We start from the raw sequence: 12,014 nt of genomic DNA on the forward strand, positions 1-12,014 counted from the left end.
ATGAGTTGATAACCTAGTCGTCAAATGGACATGTTCATTTTAAAGAATAAACTCATATTTTAAAGTATCACATCATATATTTTTTTTATCGTATATTTTTTAAAGTTCAATAGTTGTGGAGTGAGAGATCGAAACCATCAACTTTAGTTGTCTTATTCATTGAGTTAGGTTCAAATTAACAATTTTATCATACTTATTATTGTTGTTAAATTTAGATATTGCTCAAATGATTATATATTAGTTTTCTTCTTTTAAGTAAAAATCTCCATCCTCTTATTTGTTAGGAAATACTTATAAAAAAAAAGGAAAAAAAAAAACTTTCTTTTAAATAAAGAACTTAATAAAAATGAATAATGCAAATTAAAAAAAAAGGCAAAATATACTAAACAATCTCTAATTTTTTAAGTAATTCTCAAGTCAGTTCTCACCGATCTCTTGAAGTTCTCAATTTTACCTTTAATGTATTAAAAATTACAAATTAGACTATTTCATAAAACAATATAAAAATATATTAACAAAAAGTTTGCTTGTCATTAAATATTTTTTTTATTAATTATTTGGTCGCATGAACATGAACATTCCATGGAAATGGATTTTGTCCACAGCTACTAGACTTGTTTGAAGTAGCTAATAAGATCACGTATTCAAATATATTAATAAAATAATAATTTGATAACAAATCAATTTTTTTGAAACAAATGTTTTCTAAAAAAACATAATTGAAAATCTTCAAGGAATAAATTTTATGATTTTGTTGGTTTAGCCTTTGAAAAATGTCTGATGACTAAAATCAATCTTTATATTTAACCAATTAATTTTTGTCAATATATATATATATATCTGTGTGTTTGTATTTAACCAATTAATTATTTAAAAAAAGCCCAATATATACATTGGATGATGCTCAAAACTTACAGCAGCCAAGTCGAGGTCTCTCTCCCATGGCGAGCGGCGGCGGGAACCAGCAGCAACCGCACAAACCGTACCGGCACCTGAGAACGTTGACGGCGCACACCGGCGCCGTGTCCTGTGTGAAATTCTCGAACGATGGCACTCTCTTAGCTTCCGCCTCCCTCGACAAAACCCTAATCATCTGGTCCTCCACCTCTCTCACCCTCCGCCACCGCCTCGTCGGCCACTCCGAAGGCGTCTCCGATCTCGCCTGGTCCTCCGATTCCCATTACATTTGCTCCGCCTCCGACGACCGCACTCTCCGCATCTGGGACGTTCGTTCCTCCACCGGCGAGTGCGTCAAAACCCTACGCGGCCACTCCGATTTCGTATTCTGCGTCAACTTCAACCCCCAATCCAACCTCATTGTCTCTGGTTCCTTCGATGACACGATCCGGATTTGGGAGGTCAAGACTGGGAAGTGCCTCCATGCTATTAGGGCTCACTCCATGCCTGTCACTTCTGTGCATTTTAATCGCGATGGTTCGCTTATCGTTTCTGGTAGTCATGATGGTTCCTGTAAGATCTGGGATGCCTCCAACGGGATTTGCTTGAAGACTCTCATTGATGATAAGGTCCCTGCTGTGTCTTTTACTAAGTTCTCTCCCAATGGCAAGTTCATACTTGTTGCTACTCTCAATGACACCCTTGTAAGTTGTTCTTTTTGGGTTTTGAAGTTTTGGAATTGCCTTCTTGATGATAGTATGCTTGTTGCCTGATTGATTGATTGATTGATTGTTGAGATTGATGGAAATGGTATTTTCAGAATGGAGTTTGATAAGGAAATCGGAACTAGTAAGCTAAATTGAGGGGCTTTCCATTTGTGGCTTCGTTGGATCATAAGCATTCCTACTGTTTTTTTTTTTAATCTAAAATCAAAATGTGCAAGAAGTTCATGCTGAAATTGTCTTCTTCTTTGCTTATTTTTCCTTTTACATGGCTCCTTCAGAACTACGGTTCTGCCCTGGATTGAGCTTAGCCCCCGAAAACGCAAACTTGGCCTATAAAGATATTCAAGATGTTTTATTTCCTAATGCCTGGCCATTTCTCTGTCGTGATCCGATAATCCTATGTGGGGAAAGAAAACTTAAGACGTTTGAAGGAATTCCATTTTTGAATACTGGAGGAGCTTTTTCTGGGTTGGTCAGGTTTCTACAAACAGATTACTATTAATCTTCTTCAAGTTTTTAACTTCTTAGTGAAATTTAGTCAATGATTGATAAAAACTGTATAGTGGTGTTATTGCTCAAACTAGTTGAGTCGTACTCTGTTATTTTAGGATCAGGAGTCTTGACTCAGCACAGACAAAGTTTTGAAAGAACAATCATTCTGTATCCTCGATGACAAGCCTGTCAAGTAGGACAATGAGGCTCTACAGGAAATTCAAAAATCCTGGATTTTTAAGATTCTGTAATCATTCCAAACTTTTAGTAGCATTTGCAAGAAAACAAATTTTAAGAGTATGTAAGAAGTTTGTGCTTTTGATAATAACAATTTACAGGCGTTTTCATGCTCAACAGCTTCGATAGCATTTGCGGAATTATGCAGTCTTTTGTACCCATGTCCTTTTAATTCGCACTATGAGTGTATGAACTATGAGCATATGTAGCTCAGACTCTGGTTTTTTGGTGACTTAACAACCGACTGAGTTCACCCTGTTTATAATTTTCCTAATTATAGGCTTTTGCAACCTTCATGGAAGTAAACATTAGTTCAGAGCATGGAATGTTCTGTTATCTAGATAAAATTTAGCCTCTTTCTTGCTTATGTTTACCGTACCATTACTCTTTGACTAGAGGATTGGTTATACCAATTTGTACAGCTTTTCTTGTCTAATAGTCCCATTTCCTTTCTTGCATCTTAGTAGCTGTGTAAACTATGGAATGTTGTTGGGATAGACTCTGGTAGTGATGATGCATAGATTAAAAACTCGTACAATTTTGTATTCATAGACTCGAGCGCAACTTTCTGTTGGTGGTTGATACAATTAGTTCATACCTTTTTAAGGTTAGACATTCACATTTTTGTTATATCATATTTGTGCATTTGGGGGTGCAGAAGCTATGGAACTACTCGACTGGGAAGTCTTTGAAGATATACACAGGACACTTGAATAGAACCTATTGCATTGTGTCGACATTTTCTGTCACCAATGGAAAATACATCATCAGCGGGTCGGAGGATAAATGCATCTACATATGGGATCTACAGGGGAAAAACATGATTCAGAAACTTGAAGGCCACACGGATGCTGTCATTTCTGTGTCGTGTCACCCAACTGAGAACAAAATTGCATCTGCAGGACTTGAAGCGGATAGATCAGTGAGAGTGTGGGTTCAAGATCCATGAACACCTTTTTCACCATCACCAACTCAAAGAAGCAAAGAAGATGACACCTTTTTCACCATCACCAACTCAAAGAAGCAAAGAAGATGAGATTTTGTACAAGTTGTAATTGTTTCTGAATATCTTGTTCATTTTCATATTTTGTGAATCTGATGCTGTTAATGACTGTTTTCTACATGTACCGGGCAACCCGGCGGCAAGATTGGAGACTCGATTTCACTGGCAGTTGTATATACATATATATAAACACGGGTAAAGAGTTTCATTGTCCTTCTTCCTGTGACAATTGATGTTTATTACATATAATTGTATTCTTGAACGTTGAATTGGAAATTTGATTATATTTAGTGAGGAAAAGCAATAAAGCTATAGGATAAGATTTTACTTGAGATGGTAAAATAGTTTTCAATCATTTATTAATTCAAAATCAGAAATAATCAGTATTCTTCTTTCATATTGGATGTTCTTTTTAAAGAAAAGAACATATTGGGTGATACAAAATTCAAGAATGGTAACAAATAGCTTTTCTACCAATAATATTTTGTTTACACACGAGTTTAACTCTACTAAGTTGGAGGTTCAAACACTAATTTTGTTCCAATTTTGGTTCTCTCTACCTCAAAATAGTGAGACTTGAATTTCAATTTAATAATACGCTGAATCCTTATTTAGTAGGTGTTCAAAAATCAGTTCAACGAAAAAAATCAATTTTTTAAATTCTCGATGTTTCAACAATGCACGTTCAAATTTCAATACAATACATAGATTCTAATTTCAATTTAATAACAAACTTTGATTCAGTTCCTCCCTTTCCCAGGACTAATGTACCATCCATTCAAATCTTTATCTTATCTCAAAATTTCCAATAATCTTTTTTTTCCTCATGTTCGAGTCAGCATATGTACACCTCGACTACTCTTACGAGACGACCTTACAGTATTGGGTGTCGAGAAACACATGAAAATTTCTAATTCCTAAGATAAGTGGCCATCATGGTTCCATCGATCTTTTCTATTCCAAGTAAACCCCATATGACAATTAATTTTTATCTAACATATGCTAACTCCTTTTTCTTCATACTTTTCCATTTCAAATTACACTCATGAGAACTCATTCCATCGACAAAATCAAACTAATTTGAAGTTTTCACTAGAATTTGATATCAACCACCCAAACTTGAGAGTCAAAAAAAGGAAATCCCAGTTCTAAAAGGAAACAAAAAAGTGCAATTTGAGATCAAATGAGAAGAACAAAACGCTATAAATTTTGATATGTCATGTATGGAAAAAAAAATAATTAATAAATATAACAAACGCCGATTTAAAAAATTCACTTTAGATAAAAGTGTTTTTGTTTCTGTATTCATTCATTCCTCCAAGCATATAGAATTAGGGAGAAATCCAAACCCTGCAACTGCAACTTTGAATCTTTAATCTGTTGAGAGTATGGAGAAGATGAAGAAGGAGGAGAAGGAGAAGGAGAAGAATCAAAACCAGATTGGCTGTTCTTGTGCGTCTGGAACATGAACACGGCGCTGCTCATGGCAGCGTTCCCGAACAGCCAATTGTGCACATCCCACATCACCTGCACCGGAATTCCGTCCACCACAATCGTCTGATTCCCTCTGAACTTCCATTTCAGCCGCTTTATCTGCACTGCCGTCTTGCTGTCGATTCGAATCACCAAGCTCGGTTCCTTAATCCCGCCGGTGTCGCACTCGATCGAGAGGTTATGCGTTTGCCCTCTCTCGCTGAATTGAGCCCTAGCGGAGTACGATTTCTTCCCGAAGACGTGCTCTCTCTTCGCGACGAACACCGCCGCCGCCGCGGCGATCTTCTTGTAAGGCTCCGTCGCGGAATCGCCGACGAGGAATATGAGCTCGCGGTCGAACACCACCGCGACGAAGAATCCCTCCTCCGGCTCCGGTCCGCAGCCGAATTTGGCGTTTGTTAGGTCCCAGTGGATCTCCAATTTGCTCGATTCGATGTCGACGATCTTAGATCCTTTCTTCTTGGAGAACAGCCATGGCTTAATGTCGAGCTTACAGAGGCAGTGATTGGCGGAATTCTGGATTTGAAGACAGAGGGCTTGCCCCATCAAATGCTTGGTCCATGTGAGAACAATGAAGCTCAATCGGCCGCGTAATTTGCACTGGTACACGCAGGTGACTAGGTTTTGAGCAGCTTTAGTGATGCTCGAAGAAGAGGAGGAGGAAGCAGAAGAAGAAGAAGAAGAAGAAGAATCTGCAATTTGGACGCCATTTTCGCCGAAACAAGAAGGAAAATCCTTCATCATAAGGTCGGAGATACAGAATTTGTTGGGTTTTTCAGAGTGAAGTGGTAAATTGAAGCTGAAATTGTTGAAGAAGCTCAGGTTCTGAATTCTTTAATCTGATCTGAGGATTGAGCCATGAGAGAATGAAATGGGGAATTGGGGGTAAAAGGGGGAGGAGATATTTATGCGGTGAAAGGGGAATTGGAAGAAAAATGGATTTTTTTTTTTTTTGGATTTGAATATGAAGAAAAAAGGATTGAGAAAATATGGGGAAATATCCATTAATATTTTAAACGATGCTATAACTCACAATCTCGATTGGAGATTATGTCAATGACGTTTGAGCTATGCTCGAAAAAAAGTCAAATTATACCTAGTTTTGTCGAATTTTACACTAATCTCCCTTTAAAAAAGATAACTTTTTCTTCTACATTCTCTCACTTAATCCCAACAAGTTTCAACTTTAATTGCTAATGTTATCGGATGTTTGCAAGGTCAAAGATACTACTAAAATTTTTAAAATGATAAGAATATTTTTGAAACAAATGGCAAAGTTATGGAGTATTTTGTAATTTAGCCCAATAATAATAATAAAGTTAAAATTTTACTTTTGGTCGTTGTACCTTTGTTGAAATAGCGATTTAGTATCTCAAATTTAGTGGGTAATAATTTGGTCCTCACATTTTTTAATTTATGACAATTTAGTCATGAACTTTATTATACAACAATTTATTCTTTTTAGTTGGTTGTGAGTTCGAATCTCCTCTCCAACATGTTATACTAAAAAAAATTTATTCTTTTTAGTTTAAAACGTGTAACGATTTATTGTAGTCTCTGTGATAAAAAAAATATTGTTAAGATTTGATGAAATTTCTTATATAAGTATCAAAGTTTTTTTTTTTTTTTTGAGGAAAATGTATCAAGTGTATTTAAATACACTTATTAAGACCAAATCGTTATACAATAAAAAATAGACACTTAGTTTTTATGTGAACTTTTATTGTAAGTAGGAACTAAATTATTACAAATTTTAAACTACGGGAATAAATTATTACATATTAAAATTTTAGATATTAAATTGTTACAAATTTAAAAATATTTTTTTTTAGTACAACACAAATTTGGAAGTATAAATTCTATGCTGTTACAGATTAAAGTTGTGAAACTAAATCGCGGCTTAAATTAAAGTTCAGTCAAACGTTTTTCTAACCTAATAATAATAATTAAAGGAATGATTGTGAGCATTGTTTAACTGACACTAACACATGCAAATTCAAGCTTCAAAATCACTGTTTTAAAGCATGCTAACTAACAACTCATAAAACAAAATATTTTTCCCCCAAAAAAGCATTATATATATATATGTATATGTATGTATATATGCATATATATATATATATATATATATATTACAATATAAAGTTACGGTCGTGGGGATGAGGATTCGATTTATCGATTTTATTTTTACCTTTGCAATGGTAGGAGTAACAATTTGAATTTTCCTTGTCTCAGAAAAAGTTACCACTGTTTTAACCGTAGAGGATAATATTGGAGATTAGAAAGGTAAATAAGTTGGTTTGGTTTAGTTTTTTACTTGAATTTAGTTTAGTTGACTTATCATTTCAAGAAAAATAAAGGCTAAAGTATTGTTTAAGTCTCTAATGTTTGGGTGTTTTTTTCCTTTCAATTTAGTCTCTCATGTATTTAACACATTTTTCAATTTTATCTTTTTTTTTTCATTGATGAATGTTAAAATTGGCTAGTGATAAACTTTAAGACATGATATCTAATCCTTGAAGCTATGGCTATTTGCGAAGGATTAAGAGCGATAACAATGGAAGGAGAAGGAAATTTATCGATTTATGTGGAATCAGATTGCCTTCAAGTCATAAATCTTTTGAATGGTAAAGAATCTGACCTTACAGAGATAAAATTGGTCATTGAAGATGGCGTTCAGTTGGCATCGACTGCAAATGTTGTGTCGATCCAACATGCATCGAGAGATTTGAATCTAGTGGCCCATGAGATTGCAAAGAGAGCCAGAGATGGAGAAGATTTTGCCCTTTGGAAGCGTGGGGAAGAGGAAGATATGCCTTCGTGGTTGTTCAACCTTCTTCTTTTGGAACTCCCGAATGTTTAATTTGTGTTTCGTTTCTCAGTTTTCTTTTATCAAAAAAAAAAAATGACATGATATCTAATGAGTAAAAAAATAAGAGTCCATTTGATAAAGTTCTCGTTTCTGTTTGTCGTTTATAATTTTATTAAGAAATCTAAGCATTTGATAAGTATTTATATTTCTTGTTTTTTATATTTTAAAATATTCTCAAAAAGTGTATAGAAGTTTTCGAAACAGTAAAATTAAACAAGTTTCTTGTTTTTTTTGTTCCCGTTTCTAATTTTTTCAAACATAAATAAAAATCTTGTTTTATCATTCTTGAACCTATGAGTGTTAGGAGCCATCAAATTCAAAAATCATCTCTAAGGTAATTCTTCCTTTAAATTACTACCGATTCCCTAAATATCATGTCAAGTAAAAGCTTATCATGCCAATTTTAACTAGAAGAGTTAGAAGAGTATAGTTGAAAATTGTTTAAAATGTAAGGTACTAATTAAATTGAAACTTTTTAAAGGAGGGAGTAGATTAAAATATTACCCAAACATTAAAGACTTAATCAAGTATTTAGCCAAATATAAAGGTAAGAATTACAATTCTTAGTTCATAAAGTTTAATGGTTGTGTTTATTTAATCTTGAAATTTTTAAAAACTTTAATGATGTTTCTGAACTTTGAACTATGGTAGAGACGTGTAATATACCTTGTTTTAAGTTAAACGAGATGTGGGGTTTGAGATTCGAATTCGAGACCTATTGGTTGATAATATATACTTTAACTAATTGAGATTTGTTTAGATTGGCTAATATATCCTTTTTTTTAAGTAACATATGAAATTGTAATTTATATGACTGTATCATTCTATTTTGTATAGTACAATGTTAATAACATTATGAAATTAAAAATTTTAAATTTAATGATTAAACACAATCATCAAGTTGAAAGAATATATAATTTTAATTTAAAAGAAAACAAAAAGTCAAAACCAACCGTTTACCATCAAACTATTTCAAATTGGTAAAATTGACCATTGAAAGGACTCGAATGGACAATTATAAAAACCAAACCAATCGACTAACTTTTGTTTGTAATGTTAAAAAATCGAACTAGTTTGACACAATTCAATTTCAACTTTTTCGTGAACAAGCTAGCATTATTTTCATTAATATTTTCGTATGTTTGTATTTTTGTGCAACAAAATTAGTCGAAAGTCTGAATGGGTCAACGGATGAGGCTGGAATGAACTTGAGTATCACTTGGCTAGAAAAGATCTGCATAAGAGAGGTAAACCTTCTAGTACTCAAATCAGTTTAAGTTTGACCAATATATTAAGATCAAGCTAAAATGTGATACCTGATACAGAAATGAAGCGATCTATTCATAGGTTGGAGATCCGATAGGGTATCCGACCTGCAGTTACTCGTTTGTCCTAAAGGTTCGGGTTGTCGGGTGCATAAGATCGAAGGTAGGTAAGTCCTTAGCCGTATGGAGATTTTTCAACTGGTTTTACGGCTAAGTATGAAGATTGACCCTCTGGTAGGTGGTCTTTAGGAGAGACCTAGTATTTCAACCTTCCTTTACTTTTCTACACACAACACTATATATTTGATATCTACCTTTGACATTTCGATATATATATCATAGAGACATCATATTATAATAATAATTTTAAGTTAAATAATGCTGGTTTGTTAATTTAAATATAATTTTTAAAATTTTTTACATTTAAATTTTTTTTTCGAAATATCAATCGAAATTGATATTTTTTCGATATTTCTATCTATATTTCCATAAAATTGAGATTTCACTGTCTTGATCGACAACAACGTTTAGAATGAGAGTTTGTTGGAGAATAGTATTCAAATTTTTTTTTCACCTTAACTTTTTTTTTAAACAAATTATATTTAGAATCTTATAGAGAGAAAAAAAGGAAAAAAAGAAAAGAGAGAGAAAGAGAGTTAATAATTTTCCCACCATTTGAAGTTTTAATAATCTGCCATTAGATGTAGTGATTGCTATGGTTTCCCACTACCATTTAAAAACAAAAAACATAATAATAACATTCAAAACAGAAAACAGAAAGACTATGACTTTTTGTCCAATTTCAGAAAATAAAAAAGAAATTTTGATTCGTGATTATCTTTTTTTTTCTTCTGAAAAATAATAAGAGGGAAAAAAAAGGCTAACCAACCACTTGGTTAATAGAACTCAATTTTGGGATCTACTTTTTATAGATGAGACATAAAAAGTTGTTTTCATTCTTTATATTAAGTTTTTTTTTTAATTTTTATTTTATTAGATTAATTTTAGTTGAATTGAAGTGATGTGATAGATAACTAGATCGATTAATAAATGTATCATATGAATATTTCATTATTAATGTGGAGAATAAATAACAATAATATAATATAATATTTTTTAATTCAACATGTGGGTTAGAGATTTGACCGTCCAACCTTTTAGTGAATGTTTGGGGAAGAGAATACCCTGGACACGTGGATGACCCTTATTGGTGCTCCAAGATGACTCATGAGTCATGCCCAGTTCGGACCACTGAGATCACCACCACTAGCGTTGACAGATGCTAAGTATGAGGGCCGAGGTGAACCTGGCCGAGGTCCGACCTACCGGGAAGCTCGGTAGGGGCCGATGTGAGCTACTGTCAGCGGCGTGATTATCGGGTGTAACCGTCGGTCCCGAGATTACCGAGTGTAACCGACGGTCCCGAGATTGCCGGGTATAACCGTCTCGAGATTAGCGGGACTACCACCCATAAGTAGAGGACCTCACTCCACGATCAGGTACGATGATTTCTGACCTCGAACAAAACTGGGAATCCGACCTATACTGACTTGATCGTCGGAGTGCTCACCTTTTTGTGCAGGTCCGCCCAAGTATTCAGATCGGTTCGGAGGCCGAGTTCGAGCTGCAATCAGAAGTACACTGTTGTGCATATCCTTGCATAAACATTTGGCGCCGTCTGTGGGGACGACAATCTAAGTCATCCCAATCCTTTTAAGCCAATACGCGAGCGAAAATGGTTCAACCAGCAAACTCGACCAATACGGCAGATCGAAGGACTCTAGCTGCCGGCGATGCCCACCAGAGGGAGGTCGGAGCAGCAGTAGTAGAGGGGCAAGGCCACGACGGCCTAGCAACAGAACCCCTCCGCAGGTCGGCACGAATCACCGTGCCTATCCTACCGCCTGCGCACCCAAGGACATCCAAGGCCACCCGTGGCCGAGGTGGGACCTCTAAGAAGGGCGCCCGGGGTCCAGCCCCGGCTCCACCAAGTGAGAACTTTGACGTACTCCAGAGAGAAATGGAGGCAATGCGCACACAAATGCGGTCCATGGAGGAAATGTATAACGAGATGATACTAGCTGCAAGCGTAGGGTCCCGATCTGAAAATCGAATGACGCGCATTGACATACGCGAGCAAAGGGGTTCCCACTTCGGCCCAGTCGAGGAGGAACATCCCGAAGACAACGAGAGCGAGGGACACACTCGCCAGAGAGGAGACCTTCGTGAACACCTCAACAGAAAGCGAGGATCATCTCTCCGAAGAGGACAGTCACCATCCCGCTCACACAGGAGCTCCAACCAGCGTGCTGAATCCTCTCGCAACCCAGTAACTCCTGCAGGAGTGGTTACAAGGGAGGAGTTCAACCAGCTGAGGGGCCAGCTCGACGCTCGGGTGGAGGCCTTAAAAGCCAAATGTGAGCAGAAAGAAGGTCCACTGAACGATGGCGACTTGGGAGAATCGCCCTTCACCTCGGACGTTTTGGAAGCACCGATCCCTCCGAAGTTCAAAGCTCCTACCGTGAAACCTTATGATGGGTCGAAAGACCCCAAGGATTATGTTGAGGTCTTTGAAGGCCTCATGGACTTCCAAGCGGCATCAGACGCAATCAAATGCCGCGCCTTTCAGATCGCGCTTACTGGTAGCGCGCGATTGTGGTATCGGAGACTGCCAGCCAGGTCGATCTCGACCTACTCTCAGCTGAGAAGGGAGTTCCTCGCCCAGTTCTCTTCTCGGCATTATGACAAAAAGACAGCGACCCATCTCGCCACCATTAGGTAAAAGGAGGGTGAGACGCTGCGAGAATATGTCACCAGATTCCAGGAGGAGCAGTTGAAGGTCGCACACTGCTCCGATGACTCGGCCATGTGCTATTTTCTCACCGGTCTAGCCGACGAGGCCCTCACGGTGAAACTTGGAGAGGAGGCCCCGGCCACCTTTGCCGAGGTGCTTCAGAAGGCGAAGAAAGTCATCGATGGACAAGAACTCCTCCGGACCAAAACCGGCCGACCAGAACGAAAGATCGGCC

General features: G+C 36.6%; 2 protein-coding genes across 2 annotated transcripts; one reads left to right on the forward strand and one right to left on the reverse strand.

Annotated features, from left to right (window-relative positions):
• Positions 1-878: 878 nt before the first annotated feature.
• Positions 879-3,686, forward strand: WDR5B (Transducin/WD40 repeat-like superfamily protein). Its single transcript, XM_022294542.2, has 2 exons — positions 879-1,601; positions 3,010-3,686. The coding sequence occupies exons 1-2, from the start codon at positions 942-944 to the stop codon at positions 3,298-3,300; spliced, it is 951 nt and encodes a 316-aa protein (XP_022150234.1). The 5' UTR covers positions 879-941; the 3' UTR covers positions 3,301-3,686.
• Positions 3,687-4,538: 852 nt separating this feature from the next.
• On the reverse strand, positions 4,539-5,788 carry LOC111018451 (uncharacterized). The gene has a single exon (XM_022294543.2). The coding sequence runs from the start codon at positions 5,590-5,592 to the stop codon at positions 4,660-4,662; it is 933 nt and encodes a 310-aa protein (XP_022150235.1). The 5' UTR covers positions 5,593-5,788; the 3' UTR covers positions 4,539-4,659.
• Between the last annotated feature and the right edge of the window lie 6,226 nt (positions 5,789-12,014).

This window comes from Momordica charantia (genome assembly GCF_013281855.1).
Source record: "Momordica charantia cultivar OHB3-1 chromosome 9 unlocalized genomic scaffold, Mcharantia_2.0 BLBB01000009.1, whole genome shotgun sequence".
In the NCBI taxonomy this organism is placed as follows: Eukaryota; Viridiplantae; Streptophyta; class Magnoliopsida; order Cucurbitales; family Cucurbitaceae; genus Momordica; species Momordica charantia.

What these genes read in the sequence shown, in the direction of transcription:
- WDR5B (XM_022294542.2), top strand. Translation starts at nt 942, where the DNA reads ATGGCGAGCGGCGGCGGGAACCAGCAGCAACCGCACAAACCGTACCGG. An exon ending in CTACTCTCAATGACACCCTT is followed by an intron (nt 1,602 to 3,009) that starts GTAAGTTGTTCT and finishes TTGGGGGTGCAG; the next exon opens with AAGCTATGGAACTACTCGAC.
- LOC111018451 (XM_022294543.2), bottom strand. Translation starts at nt 5,592, where the DNA reads ATGATGAAGGATTTTCCTTCTTGTTTCGGCGAAAATGGCGTCCAAATT.